We start from the raw sequence: 23,272 nt of genomic DNA on the forward strand, positions 1-23,272 counted from the left end.
TTGATAATGGTTCGTGAGAACTGGAATTGTTGGCATAAAATTCTGAGAACAGATTACTTTGCACGAATGGATTTGTGATAAAAGAATTGTTAACAGAAACGGTGTTGAAGGAGTTATTATCTTCATATTGCTGATTCAGTTTTCTTAAGATAGAATAAAATAAACGAGAATTTCTTGCGCTATTACATAATTTATCCCAAAATTTTTGTTTTGCTTGTTTACTATAAAATTTGAATCTGCTTGCGAATTTTTTTTATGAAGAATCCAAAATTTAGCTGATATGCATCTTAATGCTTCCTTCCTATATATGATTTTAACGTTGTAAAGTTTGTGACAGGTTTTTTAACCCACTAGGGTGGGTACTTTTTATTATTCAAAGATATTTTTGTAGTGTTTTTGGATATGATTTCTGAAATGTTTGAGGAAACTGAGTCTAGGTTAAGATTTGTATCTTCAAAATTTTTTTTTCCGATTGAAATAGGATAGAGTGCCTTTTAATTTATGTGAGGAACCTTTGTTTGTTGTGTAAAACTTTGCAGGTGGAAATTATGGGGAAATGGTAGCTGTCAAATGATGATTCAGCAACAAAACAATCTAAGCTACAGAAGAGTGATTTGGAACAAAGGAAAAGATCCAGAAGTGATTGATTAGCCTCAGAAGTAATGTGCATCGGTTTCGAAGTGTTTAAAATCACAAAATTTGAATCCGTTAACCAATCGAACGTTGGTTCAGAAAGAGAGTTAAAAAAGTTTCCGAAAATTTTAATGTCAAAACCTGTAGGAGCATAAATGTTAACTATACAAAAGTTTAGACAAACTGTAATGATTTATAACGGTGAGGATTTCCACGTCCGAATTTTGAGGTACATCGGAAGGGATTATGTATGCCGACAAATGTTCGGGGATTCCAATTAAAAGGTCCCCTCCCAGTGAGATCTAAAAAAACCTTTTTTTATAGAAACGAAAATCTTCTTCACCATAAAGAAAAGTTTCTTGAAAAATCCAGAAATCTGAAATTGAGAAGGGCGGGATAAAAAGCCAGATATTTTTATTCCTAATACTACGGCAATTCCACTGAACAAAACGCATCCTAATATATTAAATCAACAGAAAAGGAAAAAACAATCTGCAAACTCTGCAAGAAGTCAACCAAACACTGGGGTGACACACACAAACCCCCCCCCCCCAAGCATTTGGGAAAGATAAAACTGAAGCAGCGCTTTACAAAGAAGAGAAACAAATAACAAGCAGTAAAGCGGGAAAAGAACAGAAAACAACAACAAAAAAAAAAAAGAAAAAAAAGATTATTAATCCGAAGTTCCAGCAGGGTCACCAGCATCCCATTGCATGGGTTGACTAGTAGAACTAGCGAACTTTTTCGAAGCATTAAGTAAAGCTTTTTTTCTTCCTAGATGGAGATTTAATTTTTTCACCTTTGTCAATCACATGAATTAACTGTTGCACCATAGACTCGACCGTCTTTTGAAATATTTCCAATAGTGCATTGAAATGTTGCTCCATCTTTTTGTTGATGTTTTGGATGATGGATTCCATTTTTACTTTTAAATATTTTTCAAAGTCTATGGGTTCCGTGTTCGATCACGACCTTCGTAATACACTAAGGTCGTGGTTCGATCTAGTAGCAGTCGCATAAGTTGCATTAGATGATGCATTAAATATGCATCGTGCTTCCCCCGTAGTGAGATGGTTACGACATTTTAGATCCAAAATTTGTTGTTCTTTGGCGTACAAGGGAAATGCTTTAGATGTTGCTGCATGAGAACCTTGATAAGTAATGCATTCAACTGGGTTTTAACAATTTCCGACATTCCACATAATTGGCAAACTTGGTCTTTTGAGCATATCCTAGATGAGTGTAGGAAACTGTAACATTTTGAACACTGTCTAGGCCGATCGATAAAAAAGGTCGAATTTTCTGGATTGTGAGCCAAAGTTTAACTGAATCTGGAAGGGAAGTACCCATAATTGTTACGAGAATTGGGGAAGTTTGCTTATCGAATTTTGTTTGACAAAAAACGTCTCATCTCTCTGATTTCAATATCATTAAACTTTCGCAGTTTGCCTTTAACTTCTTTGAGTGGAACACATGTGAGAATATCAATAAGCAGAAACTAGAAGTAACTCCTTCCCAAATAACATTTGAAGTAACCTTAGTATCGTTAATCTGTTCTAAGCTAAGAAGTTGTTTTGTTCATCCCGGATTCTTTGTAGTAAAAATTAGTTTCCCTTGCCGGGTAAATCTCATGTTCGTGATATTTGAGTGCCTGTCGATATTTGGCTTTATGAAAGTTTGCATCAGAATGGAGTGTGTGCGTGGTATTTGAGAAAGAGCATTCGCATTAGAAAAAATAACGTCAATTTCCTCGTAATGTTTCTGACTTAAATTTAGCACAAGGTTCTTGGCAGGTTTTTCATTAAAAAAAATATCAGTAATTTGAGACATAGTGTTCAAGGGGAAAGATTCAGAATTCAGTTGAAAGGATTCATCACTAAAGTCTTGCACTGACACAAATGTGCGACTCAGCTTGCAATGAAAAAAAAAATATCCGCAGAATATAAAGGATCAATCTTACCTCGGACAAATTGATCTAAGCAGAGTAGAAATATGAGAAGGGACCCCCCCCTCAAAACTTGAAAGTAAAATGCAAAAAAAAAAAAAAAAAAAAAAAACACCGTAAAGTAATCTTAAACGCAACTTCACTTTTTTCTCAAAAATAGAAGATTGATCAAACGTTGACAAATAATACCGTTTTTAACAAGCTTAATTAAAAAAAAAACACACATTAAGAGGGTTTGTCAGCAATATTACATTTCTCTGTAGTTATTAACACAGAAACGAATAAACTGGAATCATTAACAACAAAATACACATTTTTGAAAACATGCTGAAAATTTAAATTTATATTATGAACAAATTCAAAAAATTTCATTGCAGAAAACGAGATTGAATGCGTAAACTCTAGACTTCTCAGCTAAGCAGTTCTGAAACAACCAAGCACCAAGCGCAATATCCAATAAACAGATGAATGAACTTGGCGATTGATGTACCGGTTATTGGCGATATCTTAATTCATGCAAGCAACCATACAGCAGATGAAATCTTTCAGCATTTCCCTTCTCTCTCCCCCATTTTCATAGGCTTACTAACTAGTAAACAGTGAATATGTGCGAATAATGAGCTTTCTTACTCACTAGCTTTTTTTTCTTCTTATTGCATAGTCGACCTTAGGAAATTACCTTTCTTGACGCAATCTATCTGTAGCATGATTAATATTTACTTGCGTTTTCAAACATTCAGTAGATAATGGTGTGTAAACTTCGTCTGTTTAGTCTCTAGAAAAAGTGAAGAAGTTCCGGATTTAATTAAAACCATGTCTAAATCAGCTTATGCCAAATGCTCAGACTTTTTAAAAACAGTTTTTCTAATTTTATTTATCCACTTCTGTACTTCTGCGCCCGTTACAGAAAATGCGTATATGCAATTTATCGCAGAATTAAATCGCAACAAATGTTCTGTACCAAGTCAAGTTCAACTTCCCTTTGATACAACTAAAGTAAACAATTTCGAATATTTATCGACCTATTTGGAAATATGTCAAATGACAGAATTAGCCAAACGTAATAAAGAAGCGGTTGTTTTGTGCAAAGAAATTTTCGACAATATAAGAAGCATATCCTGTCCAACAAAAATTGCACTGCCAGACATCAATGTGAAACTGTCGGAAAACGTTTGCAAGGACATTAATGCAAAAAAGGATTCAATACCAGAAGATGACAAGAGTCTGTTGAAAAGGCTTACAGATGGTTTCCTTTGTGATATTATGTGCGACAGTGAATTTGAAAAAGCATGCCAAGTCCTTCTGTGGAGTTTTGAAGTTCAGAAACTTATTGCTAGTGAGTAGTATGAAAATCATTTATTTATTCCTTTTCGTCTTAACAGTGCTATGAAACGTAGGTATCTTTGTCATATGATCACTTTCACAAGTTCATGAACAGTGTAGTTCAAAGCAGATAGTAAATTATTACCATTAATGTGTTATTAAAAAATATTATCATCCTCCTTATAAAATTTATTGAATGGTGTAAAATGCAAGTTACTGTTAAATTTATTTCTGAAATATATGAAGGGAGTTATGGGTTATGTTATTTTGCATAGTTAAATAATCTTCAATTTGAAGTTGCTGTCTTAGATAGAAATTTAATCTGAAAATTTTAGTTTTTAACACCAATTATGAGTATTTGCTCAGCACTTTTCCTACAGGATTGAGAAGTTTATTTACACAAATTTGGGTCATTTATCTGTAATTTAATTGCTCTTAATTTTTTAGCAACTATTATCTTCAGTTGTTATAGATTTTAGAAATAAAATGCTATTAGATTCATAAAATCGGAACAAATTAAAAGAATTTGATAAAATTTTAATATGTATTTTGTTCTGATAGAAATGTGCATCCTAATTCCTATCATGGGTTACTTGCTGTATTAGTGAATTCTTTTCTTTTGGCTTTGATACAAAAAAAGGGAGGGGGGGGGATATTTTTTCAAAAAATAAAAGCTGTTCAATCTCGATTTAGTAAGCAGTGTACAGAATGTATATTAATCTTATTTCTGGAAATATATTTTTATTCAAATATGTATTTTTTCTTTTTGTTTGCTAGTATGTCTGTCATATTTTGAAAATTCTTAATATGCCCTTTTCTCCAATTGCCATGTGCCTCCAGTGCTTGATTGGAAATATTTTTTATTCATTAAAAGTTTGTTTTACATTTTCTATGGTAATTTATTAAAGTAACACAAATAAGTTGAGTATTATTAGCACATTTGGGTATATTATTTCAATATAAGATAAAACAGGAGAATCAAATACCAGATTCTCACCAAGGCAGAAAGAAAGTTCATGGTTTCCATGTAATTTTTTGATATTTTCCATTGCCTGTTTTTTTTTCTATTGTTTTTATATCAGTAATTACTTTAAAATTGGAAATAGTTTTTGGTTTTATTTTTAAATCTTTCATCCATTTGTATTATTGCAATATCAAGCACAACATTAAAAATTGACCTACAAGATTCAACACAAGAATTTAAATAATTTCTTCTTCTATTAGTTTGGTATGTATCTTTATTTTCAGGGAAGTCTTTTGAAATATTCAATTTTGTGATATCTGAAAATATATCAAGTTTGAATCTTAAGCTGACTTTTTTTTTTTTTTTGATAAAGTTTGTACTATCAATTTCTTACCAATATTGTAAATAATGTTAATAAATTTAATGACATTTCTTGTAATGAATCCAGTTCCATTGTATTTTGTATTAAATACTGTATTATCTGTGTGCTGATGAATTCTTAGATATAAGTTTCCTTAAGTGTATAAATTGCTTTAAACCTAATCTTATATGTATATTCCATGTTAGAACATGATTTTATTTTGGGAATATTATTTTGAGTTTAAGATGTCAAAAGAATTTCCAATATACAAATATAAAGACCTTGAGTCATTGAAGATTATCAACTCATGTGTTTTGTAGCAAAATAATTAAGAAATTTACTCTTGAAGCTGTGAAACAATGAACAGCAATGAGGAGAGGGCTTAAGATAGACATTCTGCTGTTTGTTTTTGTTTTTTTCCTTCTGAAGGACTGACTCCTAAAACAATTTCCTCACGTCCATGATTGGATTTTCTTCGTTTTTAGTCATTTTAAATTTTGAAATGAATTCTTAGATATAAGTTAAGTGAAGATAAAAATTGTGCAGTTATTATTACTTGCACAAATCCTAATTGCCAGTGAAACTCATGGGAATGGAACCAGTGATTTCAAAAAAGATCTGATCTAGTTTGCTAGATAGCATAAACCAGATGTAGATACAATGATTGTATATATACTCATCATTTATAAATAATTTTATTTTGTAGTAATAACATAAGATAAGCAATTTGTTAGAACAAAGTATCTCATCAATGAGAATAGAGTAGGAAAACTGTATAAAATGTAAGATTATAGATTAAGTTTAGTTATTTCTGTCTGTCATATCACTACAAATGAGTTGATAAATGAAATGTTAAATTAAATGGTATTTTAGCAAATTTTAATGAAATGTTTAGAATGAAAAAAGTTTAAGCTGTTCTGCTTAACTTAAAAACTTAACTTTTATTTGCTCTAAAATTTTAAAAAAGGTAGCACCATAAATCAAATTGAAGTTATCTGTCTGATTTGTTTTTATGTTACTTGAATCCATTATTTTAATATCCTTCCAAACAAGGAAAGATGCTTCAATACTCGTACATCTGACATGATCTTGCCATTTACTTAATTTGTTTTCTGTCTTATCAGTACATACTTTGTATTTCTGAATATTACAGATATAATATATATATATATAATATAGTTAAAATTTCCTTGAAAGAATGAGGCTGAATATTATTCATTTTTAAAGAATTTTTAAAATACATTAATTCAGTTTTAAAATAACCATAAGGACTAATGGAAATGAATTTTTAGATAAGTATGAATCGAGTAAAGGCAGACATTATACTTGAGGAATCAACTATCAAAATATATCGACCTTCTATTTTTAATTGTGGCCAGCATCCTTCTTTTTACATTGTTCTATTATGTATCATCCATTTAAATTGCTTTCATTTTAAAATTAATGTTTGGTCATAATTGCTGCCTAGCTAATATATAGTCATCATAAAGTTTCATTTAGAAGCATCTTGTAAGTTTATAAATTAAAAAAAAATATCTGCTATAAAATATCTGATATTTCTCCATATATACACATTAATAATAAGTTATTACTAATATTTTACTGTATTAGGTGTTGCAAATGCCCAAGAACCTGAACAGCCTAATGCACAAGAAAATGAAGGAGACGCAAATGGTTAGAATAAATTTTCTTAATACATTAACAATAAGTATTATACTAAAAGTATTACTGTTCCATTAATATTTTACTCTGCTAGGTGTTGCAAATGTCCAAGAACCTGAACAGCCTAATGCACAAGAAAATGAAGGAGACATAAATGGTTAGAATAAATTTTCTTAATACATTAACAAAAAGTATTTCATTAAAAATAAGTATTACTGTTCCATTAATATTTTTATTTTATTAGGTGTTGCAAATGTCCAAGAACCTGAACAGCCTAATGCACAAGAAAATGGAGGAGACATAAATGGTTAGAATAAATTTTCTTTTTCCAGTATAGCTAGATTTCTTAAAACTAACTGGTTAGAAATATATTTCATCTTAAAATAATTTGCATCAATATTAAACATTCCACATTTATATGATTTTCATGAATTGGAGCAGCTCTAATTTTTTTCATCAATTAAATTGAATGCAATCTAAATACCTTGGCAATTCTACCTTTTGCCGTTTTTATATTCAACCAAAAAGTTGGGGAGAGGTAATAAATAAGGTTACTTTATATTCCCTGTCCATTTGTTTGTCCTGAATCTGCCCATTATTGAAAGAAAAAAATCTTCCATATGAGAGAACTTTTAATCCTTATGAGTATTGTGATTTACCCTTTATTCCTTGTGCTGGAGCATGCAAATTTACAAATCAAGTTGTCTTCCCCCCTTCCCCCTTAATTTTTGTATTCTTAATTGAGAAAGGAACTTAAGTTATCTAGAAAAAAGATTGTTTTTCTAGTACAGTCCCCTCCTTCTTAGCAAATTGAAATTTAAAACTGAAATTCTGTGCATTCAGATATTTTTTTTTACACATTTATGCTTACAAATAAATGCTTGGAAGGAAGTACTAGCAAAATTTCTACAATCCCAATATCATTCTATATTTCCTTTGATTATGTGAGGGGAAGAAAAAGAAAAAAAAAAACACGTTCGAGGGAGCACAGGTGGCTTCATCAAATAAGTGATTTTAATATTGCATGCTATGTTTTTCACTCAAAATAAAATATTTGCAATTTAAATGAGTATAAAAATAATCAGTAATTACATCTAAATTCGAAAGCAGCTGAATAGATAAATTATCATATATTAAACGTTTTCTGTCTTGAAGTTGTAATTATGAAAAAAGAAAAATATTGTATTTGCTGAAATTTTTGTTTGTGAATTTTCTTTTATCCAAATTTGGGTGAATCTTCGTGGTTAAAGGTCCCAGAATTCCTTTTTATCCCCTTATGTAAAAAGAAGAGGGGGGATTAAAAAATGCATCTATTTGAATACTAGCCACCTTTGGCGACCAGCCGGTTTGCCACTCTTAATGCACGTTAAAACTTTAATAAGTAAATATTTTATAGAACTCCCATTTTAATTGCTTCTTTATTAAAATATTTTAAAGCTTCAAATTTTAATAGTCATATAATTTACTCATAATATTATAAAGGCCTTCAGCCATAACGTAATATGTATGTCTCTAATTTTCTATTAGCTCCTGTAGAATTTATGCTTTAAATTAAAGTGGAAATGATTAAACTGTAATAAATATATATTTTTTAACTAAAACAAAGCATTTTTTTTTTAAATGTGAGTATTGAAAACAGAGTCGCTGAGTATTTAAACCTTATGGGCACTAAAGAATATTTTTCTTAATTTATATAATATCTCAAGAAGTTTTCAACAAAATTTTGTCGGATTCATCATGAACAGATCGTTTAACAATTAATGTTTAATTAATAATTAATCATTTAATTTAGTTTTAAATGCATCAAACATTAAAAAAATAAACAGAATTTGAAATCTGTCGAAAACATATTGAGCCTTCAAAACCAAGACTGTATCCATTATCAACAATCAGAACACAATGCGCATGCGTGAATTTTCTATGCCAGTTGGGGTAATGCTATGCAGATTAGAAATTTATTTCCTTTATTCTGTTTTATTTTAATTCAAAAGTACTTCAGAATGAATCTGAAAGATTGATTAATTAACAATGTTTAACTTTAAATGCATCAAACCATAAAAAAATAAACAGAATCCTTTGAAATAATCTGCCAAAAATTTCTTTAGTCTATCCTCTTTAGCGTGGGAGAAAAAAAAAACTGAAGCCTTACTCATTTGGCGGTAGGGAAATGAAAAGATTTTTTTGGCAGGAAACTTAGTTTTTAATTAATAATTAAAATTCTAATTAAAAATTTAAAAAATGGACCCCAGGTGCATATTTCTGACCTCCAAGGTATGCATGTGCCATAGCAATTGCTGGAATGTAGCCTGAGATGGGATCAGAAACACAGATCTGTATCAAATTCTATACTGAATTTATCAGATTGAATCCTGTCTACAAAGTTGATTAAGAGGGAATACTGTCTGACAAAGTTACACATTGTCTGCCAGCAATGTGCAACTTTGTGTGATTCGATAATCATATGTAGAACTTTTCACTCAAAATGAAATCGGATTGATAGATTTCATTTTTAAGTTATTAATATTTAGGAGTAATATCTTTATCCATGCATATATATGACTAGCTGTTTTTGGCAACCAGCTGATTTGTCTGGAATAGTTTTTACTCTCAATTAAATCTGATGTGCGTACCTTAATATTTAGGATTTCTTCAAGAAAATATTTTTAAGCATCGCACTGTGACAGGCATCAGATGTAATTTTAATAGACTGATGCCTATTCTGTTCATTGTGTATACTAATAAAATTTAATTCCTTGACATCACACTACTATTAAAAAACATAGCTTTCTAAATAATGTAACTTTCCTGTGCTCTCACTTTTTTTATCGCTCACCAGTTTGTTCATCAGGAATATTGGTTATATCTGATTTCAGAGAAATTGTTTAGATATAATTTAATGATTTGACAAAATTGTCTGACATTCAACCCATGTTATTTTGTCTTATTTCAGTCCAGTATATTATGTACATAAACCTTTCTAACGGAGATAGCCCCCATAACATCACATAGCATAGCATTATTTAAATGTAAATATCCATTAAACTATCCTAAATTTTGCAAATTATCTTCTAAATATTCACTAAATTCAAACATTTAAACTTCAGGCCATTTTACCTTTTTTTAAAAAATTTGTATTATTATTATTTGTTATGTGAACTACGCAAATATTAAATGTAATCCTTCTACCTTAACTTTCACCATTAGAAGAAAATGTGATTAAGTATTTGACAGAACAAAGAAAACAGAAAAAATTGCCAAATTCAGAAAAAATTCCCATTATACAATCAGTAAAATTTTGTTTTTAATTTTGAAAAATTAAAAAAAAAAAATTAAAATTTTGAAAATTTATTTTTGTCTGATAATATTTTTAGACATTATCATGGGAAAATGCTGAAATTCATCTGAATTTTTGATTAATATTCTAATTAAAAAATTTTAAAACTCTTTGTGGTGCACATCAAAGTATATATATTCCAAATTTTGTAGTTCTGGTTCAAATTATCTTTCTTACAGAGCATTAGCACTCACCTAGTTGATTTTCAGTAAATTTTTTTAAAGCTATTTATCTAAATCCTTATAAATAATAAGGGATATAGTAAGAATAATTGAGAAAGCTAATATTAAATTCTGATTAAAATTTACTAATTTCTTAGTTAAATTTCTTTAATAAGAATAATTTTTAATGTTTTATAATAATAATAATATATATAAAATCTAATAATTTTTTAATAACAAATTTGAATACATATTGAAAATTAACTGAACTGTCTGTTAATAGATTTAAATTATACAGAAATCACCACCATATAATTTAAATTACGTTTTCCCTATGATAGTTTTGTTAGATCCATTGATATTAGTAATGGTAACTTTTATAAAATTTTTTTAAATGAAATAATAATTTGATCCATAATATATATATGTTACAGCCAAAGCCCGAAGTTCGGCCAATTCGCGAACTGGTCAAGAAGTTTGGCCAAAATCCGAAGTACTTGCAATTAATATTGTATATTCTACTTTGGCTGGCCATTTCGCTCTCTCTCTCTCTCTCTCGTCCAAACCGTTTGCCAGATATATAACTTGGAGATCGGAAATGTGCACCTTGAAGCTAATTTTTAATTAGAATTTTAATTAGAAATTAAGTGTAATTTCGGCGTTTTGTCGTTATAACTTCAGAAAAATATCTTTTTAATGATACCAATGTTTTAATTTCGGGGCATACATTTGTTAACAAAATGGTCTAAAGGAACTGAATAATTATATTTAATGTAACTTTAGTCAATAAATGCTCGAAGAATTCGGAATTTTAAATTTGTACATAGGTCCTCTGCCCTTTGAATCATATTTAACAAAATATTCTTGAGACACCAATATTTTAAATAAAAATTGTTGCACTCCAATCAACAAAATCATTCACTAAGACTGAATAATTTATTAAATTTGAATATCGTTCTTCTATAAAAACTACTTCACTACTTCACCGACTGCCTCAATGAAGATACGCTAATCTTCTGCCTAGGTTTCTAGACAGTGTTTGGCCTGTGATTATAAAAATGTTGATTGTTCTAAAACAGATACATAAAAACTTCATAAAGTGGTCAGATTTATCGCAGAAGATAGGGGCGTTTATTTATTTATTTAAAAGTTGAAGTGTCAAGAGTATTTCGCAGAATAGGATTCCTTGTGACCAAAAGACTGTGTAAAATTTAAAATTCGTAATTTTTTCATAAGTTTATTTATTGGCTGAAATAAAATAAAATATTTTTATTTGCATCATTTAAATCTTTTGAAAGTAAAAAATTAATTTTACGATGAATCAGAGAAATTTTTGCTGAATAATTCTTTTAGATATTATATAAATTATTCTGCAGTGCGCATATAAATTCACTGCCGAATGACTCTGATTTCAATTTTCATATTTAAAAAAAAGACATAGTTAGCTTCAGTATAAAAAGCTTTTATATTGATTGCAGTTTAACATTTCCACTTTAAATTAAAGTGGAAATTTTATGGATGCTGACAGAACATTAGAGAAAGTGATAAGTAGTATAATGAACAGAAATGTTTAAGGCCTACATAAAAGTATGACTAAATCATATAAGTACCAAAATATGAAGCTCAAAAATCTTTTGTAGAAAAAGCTACTAAGAGAACAAGTTGCATTAACTGAAAATTTTAGTGATCATTAATACTGCGAACTGGCTGATCGCCAAAGGTGACTAGTGGTAAATAAATATGACATTTATGTATAAAATATAAATAAGGACATGTTGTAGGTGAAATTCGACAGATGGTGCCAACAAAGAAATGTCTTTAAATGATATTAACAACAAAACTATTTTTCCTTATATTTGTTTAATTAGCCCTTATATTTGCTATTTGCCTTTGCAAAAAAATTTCAGATTTTTTGAAGTGATATTTCGGGAGACAATGTGATCTGGGATCTTTAACATTAGGTCCATGGAGCAAAAAAAGAGTAAGGATCACCTTAAAGGTAGTTGAAAATTGAGTACTCAATTTGCCTTTGTATTCATACACGATACACAACGCCTTTGCTCAAGATATAATGCATTCATTTTGAAGGGCGTAAATCTAATCTTCACGCTATCACATTGTTACAGCATACACGTTCACTGAATAATTTCTATTATGGCTTTAATATGAGAACAGAATAGCACGAGATCATATTTTTGTATATTACAAGCTTATTTTTAACTTAGAGGTGTCACTTATATATTATACTCGTTTCTGAAACAATTGTACTTAAGAAAAAGCAGTACACAGAAGTACTCATTTTTAAATACTTCATTTTTAATAGTGTGTAAAATAATAGTGTGCTCTTGATGATAATAATTTTTAATATTGTGCTCTTGATTCCTTTCTTCCTACTTTGGCCGATCGTCCCAAGCCACTTCGCGAATTGACCGGCCAAAGCCCCAAATTATAAAAAGATCGGGCATTGGCCGGTAAGTTTACAGCAACGTTGGCGTATTCGTGAACTGGCCGATTTCGGGCTTTGGCCGTAACATATATATATAATTTTTGTTGATTATTTGAATCAATTTTCTTAATCATTGAATTATAATTTTTGAGTATTGTTTTATATTTTTATTTAGATAATTTCAGGCAAGATAATGCAGTAGATGATGTCAATCCTCTTCAAGTTAGTATTGCTTCAGAAAATGGTTAGTATTTTCTTTATTAGTCCTATTTATCTTGAATATTAAAATAAGCTGCTTGTGTTAGTAACAAATGATATTTTATTCACGCTGATTCCTTTGCCTTCTTTTTAATATAAAACATGAAAGAATTTCATATTTAAGAATTGTTTGATTTTAAAAGAATTTATATATATATATATATATTTTAATAATTTTATTTGTTAAAGTAGTATAACAGTTATTTCTCATGATGAATAGATGTACATATTATTAGAATTCTACTATTTAAATAATATTAGTAGTAAGAAATATATAGTGCAAGCTTATATTTTTATGCATAGAAATTACACTGAGATGAAGGAAATTTCTCTTGTAAAAGCAATGTCTACTTATGGTAAAACTAACGAGTGTTATCATTTTGGTGTATCCGTATTAGGACGACTAGATTTGAAGAATTTCTCCCAAAAGTTATGAAAATCAAATGCCTAAGTTTAGAATGTTGGCTCTGCATGGATTCATAACTTAATTTATAGCCCTAAAACTGCTGTCCGTAGAGAGCATTATAGGAAAATATTGTAAATCTGATAATTCAAAATTTGTATTATTATTACTAATTACTGTTTTTATTCTCTTATTTATTCTGTTAATTTCTTACTGAAATATTAATCTTATAAATTTACATCCATTTTGAATTTTCACACTTTTTTTTTTGAAGGAGTTAGATATCATGATATATGCATTTCAGGACCTCAAGTTATGATATCAAAGCATATGAAGGGCTGTTTTATATTAAATTATTAATATTGCATACATTTTCAGTTGACTTATTTTACTATTTTTCATTGTTTTTTTTATATAAAATTTCTTGATTCAGAAATTATTATGCATGGCCAATTTTCTATAAGTAAGCTTATTTTCATAGTTCTATCTTATTTTAAATATAATTTTGTTCATGAAGGTATATTTTATGTATAAATAAGGTGCTTACTTTTTTTTTTTTTTTTTTTTTGCTAAAAGGATTTTTTTTTTCATTCCATTTAATATGTAGAGTTTTTATATTATATTGTACTTATTCTTATATTTGTAAAATATTCTATTGCTTTAAAACTTGTCTTTTTTCTCTCTCGCACATTTCTTTTTAAATAAAGTGTTTAAAAAAAATTTGTATTTTTGTATATTTTAAAATTTTTGTTAGATTCTGAATATTTTCTTGTCCTTATCATTTTGAAAGTTTGTGGTAGACAAATTTTCTGGCTGCCTCATTCAGCATTTTTTGCTTATATTTTAAACAAGCTGTTTGGGGCAACCAGTTTGTTAACTAGTAATAATGCTTGTTATTTTTATTTAGTTTTAAAAGTTTTGTGTGTAGCTTGGTCTTCGATATTTCCTCAGCAAAGCAGTTTTGAACTTAATATTATGATAGGCTTTCAGCTTATACTGTTTAAAATCTTCACTTTATTCATTGTGTCCTTCTGTAATGGAGTCAATTTGTATGATGAAATTATGCATTTCATAAGCAATAATGTAAATACATGTGATCATTTATTGTTTTATTTAAGGTTTTTTTTTATTGCTCATAAGATGCGTAATGGATTTGAATATAAAATTGTTGTTCTGTATTTGGCATGAACATGAATTATTAAAAATTTCAATTTTAATGTAAAAAGAGTCGTTATAAATGTTAAACTATTAATGTGCCTGATGTATTAAAACATGGTCATTAAGATAGAATAGAATAATTCAATCACAGAATTGTGTATACACTATCTAATATTTTTCGAAAATGTGTTAATGTTTTAGAGGAATTTTGCTTATAGGTTAATTTAAAAATTTAATGTACTGGAAGAAGAATCAAAAGTTCAAACTTTCAGAACAATACCATGCCATCAAACATTAAATTATGTGATAAAAAGGGAAGTAATTGTTTAGAAACGATAAAAAAAACAATAAATAATTCATCAATACTTTGAAAGGGGAGAGCTCTTTTAGAACACAAAAAGTAAGAAAACATCAATTTTAGAAGTCAAACTATTGTTTATCTTATTATGTTTTAGATTTGCATTTCTATCAAAATGTTTTCAGCTGTGGAATTTCGAACTTATATATTGCTTGTTTAAATTTCAGCATTTATTCATCACAAATGAGTTATACTCAAATATGATTAAAAGTTTCTTTTAAAAAAATTCAGTTCATGCATTATATATTTAATGTTAATTCGTGTTCATGTAGCAGATCAGCTCTGTCGGGTTAATTTTAGATTCTATTACACATCTTGACAAATCGGAAATGATGAAGCATTGTAGTATGATGCGAGATTAAGTGTAATTTAAAAAGATTACATATATTGGCCAGGCTTAATGACTTGTAACTTGATTATAATATGATTTTTTATCCCAATAAAATCCTATTCATAACTGCTATATAGAATAAAATTGTTATATAAAAAGATTTTATATCAAAAGTTGAATATTAATGCAAGCTGTTGAATTCTAAATTTAAGAATAGAGAATTCATTTATTTTATTTGCTTGATTAGGAATTTTCTATATTAAACCTATTAAAATTACTTTCAAAACTTACATGAACAGTTTTTTTTGTTCAAGATTAGAAATGTGTGTTTTTGGGCAGATGTGAGAGCACAACTAAAAAAGAAATCAAGTTTTGCTTCCATTTTTCTTTGAAAAAAATTAATTATGTAATTGCATATACTTATGATCTTAGAGACTGTAATGATTTATAGACCACAGGAGCATTCTCAAACTGTTGTAATAAAGCAGAAATCATGGCAAACTTAAACTACGAACATTGCTTTGGAAGGAGAAGGGATATTGCATGAATATGAATTTAAAAAAATAGTAAATGAAATATTGGAATCTTTTTTTTTATAAATGCTGATATAAAATGTTAAATAATACATTTGTGTAACTTTGTAATATCTATATTTATAAAATGAAGTATTAGTGTGTGAACATATCTGCAGTGTCCAGACAAATGTATTACATAAAATTTTTACACATAAGTAGTAGTAATTGTGACCAATGAGTTTTGAAGCTTGAATTTTTAAATTTATTGTATAAATATTATTTTGTTTTATTTTAGATTTTTTTTCATACATGTTCACCGATAGTGTCATTTGGAATTATTGTAGGGGGGGGGATTTATGCACCATCAAGAAAAATAAACAATTGCTGTGCTACATTTTTTTTTTTCATTTTTGATATAATTTATTGAATTTTGAGAAATTTTTAAAAATTGATAATCTTTTTTGAGACATTTTAAGAATTTAAGTAAAATGTTTGTGTGCAATATTCTAATTCCATTAACTTTTTCAATTTTTTTAAAGTGATTATTCTAACATTTCCCTCTAGTTTAAAATCTGAATGTTCAAAATATTGATTATTTTGAGTATTTTATTTTTTTCTAATTGTTAGTTTGAAAAATTGTGAAATCGTAATTTTATTTTATTTATAAAATAACACTTTAATGGTTTTTAAAAAAACTTATTTTTATATGTATATTTCTTTAATGTATTTAATTAAAATTTTATGACTACATTATATTATAGTATTATATTATTTAATTTTTTGTTTTAGGAAAAAAGAGTACTAAAGAAGCAAAAGATGTGAATGGAGTTATTGAGTCTAATGGAGTGATTGGAGTATCTGAACCCCACATTTTAGAAGATAATCCTGAACAAAAACTTGGTGTGAAAGTTATCTCTGATAAAAATGGGAAACAAGAAAAACTTGTTTCAAAAGATAAAGAAGTAATCTTAGGAAATCAAACTCTTCCTAAGGCTGAAATTCCAGATGGTGCATCTAAATCCACCAATAATTTTAAAACATCCAATACTCTTTTTCACCAGATATCAGTTGTACAAACTTCCAATTCAGATGCTGAAACCGAGCCAATGAGTGAAACAACAAAGGTTGGATCTGATGTCCAGGATATAAATAAACAAGTTCAAAGCAATGTTGTTAACATGCTTGTTGCACAGCAGGATGAAGTTAATACTGGAAATGTACTTTCTCAGGGTCCTGCTACTAATGTTGCCATTGATGAAGAATCTCAAGATATTAATGTCAATATAGTTCATAAGGACACTAACATTAAGGAACATCCACAAGACAATTCTAATGTTCTTGCCAAAGAAAATGTTTCATTAAATGATGGAAATGTTCCTAATACAGAAATTCTTGATCAAACAGCTCAAAAAGATCAGAATTCTAAGTTCTTTAAGAATAATGAACTTCCTCATGAATCAGGAAATGAAAAAAAGCCAAATAATGCTGCTACTAGTTTGCACAATGATGGACAAATTGCATCTGACGTTGTGAATACCCTTGCTCAAAATAAATTTCAAAGTACTTCCAGTGGTGCTGATAAATTCGCTGAAGAAACGGGCGTTCCCTCTACTGACCGTCAAACTATTAAAGATACAACTCAGCAAAAACTTGTGCATGTGGCTATTCAAAATAAAACTGGTATTGCTAGAAATGGATCTAAAACAGATCAAACTCAAATTAATTCTGGTTTGAAGAAGGTGGAAGTTCAAGATCACATTAATACAGACAAATATGCTCCTGGCTTGATTACTGATGATGGAACTAAGAATACATTAAAAGATCAACAGAAGACAAAAGTTGCACAACAAACTGAAGAAACTGATAATGCAATCCCATCATCTACAGGAACAGCAATAGCTGCTGATGAGAAGCATCCTGAAAATGGTCAGAAATCTAAAGCTACAGTTATAAATCCTGACAGCAAAAGTGTTCCACCAAATAGTCTGACTGAAACTTTAACTAAAAGTACAGTGGCTCTTGAAAAAATGGAAGGAGGTAGTGACCTTCGTCAACCAGCTGATGAAGAAGCAGATCATTTTGGTAATTATTCAATACCATTACAGTTAAAATCTCAATTATATTAGAACTTTCAGTGTTATACATATCCTTATGTTGATAATAACACTTAAAGAGAAGCACTTTATGTATGTAAAATAACATTTTAAAATCCTAATTAATTTCTTAATTTTTATCTTAAATTAGTCCATGTTAACTTCATTGAAAATGTTGTCTTATTTCTTGATACAGTTACCACTTTTTCATTTAATTCTTCATAACTGAACCTCTAGAAAACTGATAACTATTCACTTTCTTTTGCTCTGAGCGAAGGAATAAAAGTTTGCAATACTTACAATGTTCTATTAAAGATACTTAAGATTCCCTTGCTTAAATTGGCACATAGAAAGATATTCCTATCAGAATCTCATAGTAAAATCACTGAAGGGAGAAATTTCCATCTCTCTTGCTCTTGTATTGTGATGCAGGCTGATACGTTTCCTATTGCTTTTTCTTTGTACATAATGATTCTTGTGGTAAAATATGTCAAAATTTCAAAAGTTTCTTCTCAACCACACATCTGCTAAAATATGTTTACATGCATATATATATAAACAGAATTTAGTGTTTTTCCTTTGTGAATAATATTTATTTTATTTTTAAAATTTTGATAAAAAGAAAAGGATGTCACAATTTGGTTGGTGAGAAAGATACTATTTATGATTAAACCTTTTGAGATTTAATGAATTTTCAATATTAAAATTTTTTTTGGATATTATTCTGTTATCACTTGTCATCAAATTTTTTACTAACCATGGTGTTAAATGTACTTGTAAGCAATGTTTCATCTTTAGTTATGCTACTTCAATGTATTTCTGACCAAATACTCCCATTTTAGTCTTTAATATGTATTCAATATTTTCTATTAAATTTCCCATAGCATAAATGTTTGATACTTACTTACCAAATACTTAAAGGCTGTTTTTAAATTTCAAAAATAAATAAACTTTGAAACAAAATTGAGAATATATAATTTTGTGATCTTGAACAGTAGACAGTTTTTATTAGTATATTTCATAAAATAGTTTCAAATTATGTATAGAATTGGAATTATAGTATAGTACATAGAATAGAATTATAGTATAGTATGGGAAATATTTAGTATAAATCCGTGTTATAAGCTTTTCTAAAAATGTAAAAATATTTGTTTACTTGTACTTATTTATTTATATTTTAAAGTTGTTACATGGACTGGAAAATTTTAAAATATAAAATTTAAATGTTTTTCTTTTATTCTGAAATAAAATAATTTAAAAATGAAGATACAGTATGACCAAAATATTTGTTGGTTCACTTTACTTCCCCATTCATTATTGACAATTGAACAAATTTTTATATTTTTTATTATTTATGAGCATTGATAAAAATTTATTCTTATGTGACATTATCACTATAGAAGATTTGGAAAACACTGAAGATGAAGAATATTCCAGACCAGAATATGGTAAGTAAAACTTCCATTGTTATTATACTGGAAAGTTGTGCTTTTTATCAGAGGATGAAATTTTCATTTTCTGTTTAACAGTTTGGAAATCCACCTTTATACTGTTAATTGTGTAACTAAAAAAGTAATGACTCAAATGTTTACTCTATTATGCCTAATTTGTGAAAAGTTAAACAGTTTATCATTTCCAAAGAAGGAACCAGATTCTAGGACTAATACCAACATCTGAATACAACCCATATGCGGAGTACTTTTCTAAAAATCTCTCCTTATCCCAGGAGAACAGGTCTTTTCTTAGGCTCAAAAATTTTGTTTTCAAAGATGTAATTGTCCAACTACTAGTCTCATCTTCTGCAAATTTCCTAAATTACAAACTGTCTCTAATCCATCCAGCTGTTTCAAAACATATTTAATTAATCGTATCTGGATCATGAATTTCAATTGAAACAGTTTGTTAAAAATAATTCTAATTCAAAAATAAGTTCATTTTAAATTATCTATAATATATTGTCCATTGTTATTTTATCATATAATTTGCAAAAATAATATTTTCAATATTTTTTTACATTAAATGTTGTTCTCATCATTTCTCAAAAATGCATGATTTATAGTTCAATGCAATACATACACATTCAATGCTAAATATAAATCAAATGCTAATTTGTTAAAATTAAAACTTTTTGCTTTTATATTAACATTGCCAAATTTAATTTTCTCTCTCTAAACAGTCAAATTATATATTGGCAAATATTATATTTGAACATTTAAAATTTGTCTGTCCCATTCTTAATCTCTAAATAAATTCCTTTAATAAAAGTACTTTCAGTAATTATTGTTTATTTACTTTATTTTTATATTTGATTAATGAAAATTATTTTATTAATCATTTCTCCTAGCCTTAATTTCAGTTTTGTAGCAAAATATTGATTGCAGTTATGATATGATCTGTTCCATATGTAAGTTTGTACTCTTTAAATAGTATAATAGAATTTCTACTATATTATACAAAAAGATATAATACAAAGGACTTGTATAAATATAATAATGTAACTGGAACACTACTAGAATTTAGTACATATTATTTTGAGCAGGATTTCCTTCATAGCAATTGTTGTTTAAAATTATATGGCCTATTGTTTTTATATAAATGCACACTGTGTGATTGAAAAAAACTAAGAAAATTTTAAGATGTTTATTCATCTAAAACTTAATTGGTGACTTTGCATTTCTCTTGGATTTGTATCAGCGATTCCTTTGTTTTATGATTATATATTATTTTAGATGGTGGTTTGTATGAAGTTTCTAAAAACAAAGAATCTAATCCAAATGTTCCAAGTCCCATTACTATTGATAAAGAAATTATCACGAGCCAGAATGAAAGGCCAATTGAATTTCCATCCAGAAATTCATTTGGACAGGATACCAATGACATTCAGATGATTGCAGCCTTTCCAGAACAAGAAGACAGTCACTTCTTCTTTTATTTCTTATCTATTGTGTTGATACTCATGGCAGGATATTTAATATTTCATAACAAGCAAAAGGTAAGAGATATTATATATTATTATTATTCTTATATTAATTGAGAAAAATGTTTTTGTCATCGTTTACTTGTAAATAACATTAACTAATATCTAAATACTCATGCTTAAATGTTAATGCTCTCATGCTTAAATTCTAATGTTAACTAGTTTGTCACATCCTTAAGGTTCTTGCAAAATATATGAATAATTAAAATACAGAATTATGTTTTGTGATAAAAAATCTTGTGGCATTTAATGAGAGCTTTAAAACTCCAAAAATATCTAGTATTTCATATCTTTGAAATGGAGCTGCATTTATAAGTAAAAAAATTAAATCATGAATGTTTTAAAATATTATAGTGAATTTTATTAGTCTAATTTGATTTTTATAATTTAATCTTTAATTATTTTATTTAATTATTAATTATTCAATTTGATCGCATCAAAAAATATTATCTTGCATACTCAATGGAATTCAGAATAGGCATGTAGATTTTTTTTTTTTTTTTTTTTTTTTTGATATGGTACTTGCATTTATATTATGCTATAGAAGATTTAAAAACTTATAGAATTATGAAAAATTGAGGCATAATATTGTATGAAGTATAGTGTTACAGTGAATTTTATTTTAAAGTGATAGCAGCATTAACAATTTATTTAAAGTCTTGTTAATTCTTTTCCAGATGTCCATATGTTTTAGAAAAATTGGAATCATTAGTTACCTTTCTGTAATTAAATCTCTATTTGTGTGTATTTAAAATAATGTTTTCGTGGTTCTTTTGAGTTAAAATGAATTATCTTAAGTCATATACATAGTCATAAAAAAATGTGTAAGCTGTCGTATAGGATACAGTATTACAAATTGAAATGAGTGGAGAGCAATTTAGCATTTGACACAATTCAAATCATCAAATTTTATTACTTTTAATAACCCTGCACTTTTATTTAAATGTTTTTGATTAGAAATATAAATGAAAATAGAATTAAAATGATTGATTTTTCCAAAAACTTTCTCTATATATGTTTATATATTTTTTATGAGATATTTGCAATATTTTTCTACAATATTTTCATTTCTTTTATTAATATCTGTTTACAGTTTGGTTCAGATATTTGAGCATAAGAATTAGATCAAAGGAAGAAAGATAAATAGACTTAGTATCTGGAGAACATATGAAAACTGTAGTCTTTAGATTTCTCTGCATTTAAATATATTCAGTAGTTACATATCAAAGGATTTTTTACTTTTTTTTTATTTTAAGCTTCTTTAAGAAATCGCTGGATAGCACAAAATAGCTATTAGATATTTCTATCAAATGAATTTTAATAAAAGTCATTTAAATAGACTTCACTGTTGCTCTGTAATGTTACATTGTACCCTACATTTGATTACTTTTTCGCTTGATGCTATAGCCAAAAATAAAAAAGCATATAACATTGCATTTCCTTTTCTTACTTTTAGTATAAATAAAAATATTTAGTATATATTATCTTGAGTATAAATTTTCAATTAAAAAAATTCCTAATATAAGTATTTGTAAGTAATAATTCTCTTGATTTTCTATTGTAATTTAAAAAAAAAAAAAAAAATTAGAGTGCCAATTTATTTCTTTGCCTGATGGTGTTTAAGTTGGCTAAATCTGATTGAATGCATTTTACATTTATTTTAAAATAAAATGAAGTGATTAAATAATAATTCTTGTTTTTAAATTAGTTTGAGAATATGAAGTAGACCAATAAAACTTTCTTACTTTTTTTACTTCCTAATCATAAAAAATTTGTTTTTAATATTATTCATTTAGAATATGAATCTGGAATATTATGCATTCATTTTACTGTGTGTATTTAAAATCTTTTTGTTAAAAAAACTTAATTGTATAATATATGAATTAAATTTATTCAACAGATAATTGCATTGATTGTGGAAGGACGTCATGAAAGAAATCGAAGATCTCATAGAATTGGATACAAGAAACTGGAAACTAAATAATACTTCATTCAATAAATTTTCATTTGTAAATAAAACAGTTTGTTCTTGTATTTCAATACTTTGTTTATTTGTTAGGGAAAAAATACTGTTAGTGATTCAATCTAGATACTATTTATTACCTTGTTGATAAACAATAAAATGAACAATCCATTAAATGTTTTGTTATTAATTGTGTATGAGTTATTTTATTGATTAACATCTGTTAATTTTTCATGGTTATGATTTCATTTTTTATAAAAATATTATTTTTAATTTATTTATCATTTTCATTAAGATCTCCTTCATCTAAGATATTTTGAGATTTTTGCATAATTGCAAACAAAAATTAGGAATGATATTATAAAATTATATCTGTGTGCTTAAACA

At 27.6% G+C, this 23,272-nt stretch overlaps 1 protein-coding gene across 2 annotated transcripts; it reads left to right on the top strand.

Annotated features, from left to right (window-relative positions):
- The first annotated feature begins 3,030 nt into the window (after positions 1-3,030).
- On the top strand, positions 3,031-23,061 carry LOC129988245 (uncharacterized). Of its 2 annotated transcripts, XM_056096425.1 has the most exons (9): positions 3,031-3,914; positions 6,838-6,900; positions 6,983-7,045; positions 7,133-7,195; positions 13,005-13,073; positions 16,642-17,934; positions 19,346-19,393; positions 20,675-20,937; positions 22,823-23,061. In XM_056096425.1, the coding sequence occupies exons 1-9, from the start codon at positions 3,392-3,394 to the stop codon at positions 22,904-22,906; spliced, it is 2,469 nt and encodes an 822-aa protein (XP_055952400.1). In that variant the 5' UTR covers positions 3,031-3,391; the 3' UTR covers positions 22,907-23,061. The 2 variants fall into 2 exon arrangements, with proteins under 2 accessions (XP_055952400.1, XP_055952401.1); XM_056096426.1 differs by lacking the exon at positions 6,983-7,045.
- Positions 23,062-23,272: the final 211 nt, after the last annotated feature.

The sequence above is a fragment of the Argiope bruennichi genome, chromosome 10 (assembly GCF_947563725.1).
Source record: "Argiope bruennichi chromosome 10, qqArgBrue1.1, whole genome shotgun sequence".
In the NCBI taxonomy this organism is placed as follows: Eukaryota; Metazoa; Arthropoda; class Arachnida; order Araneae; family Araneidae; genus Argiope; species Argiope bruennichi.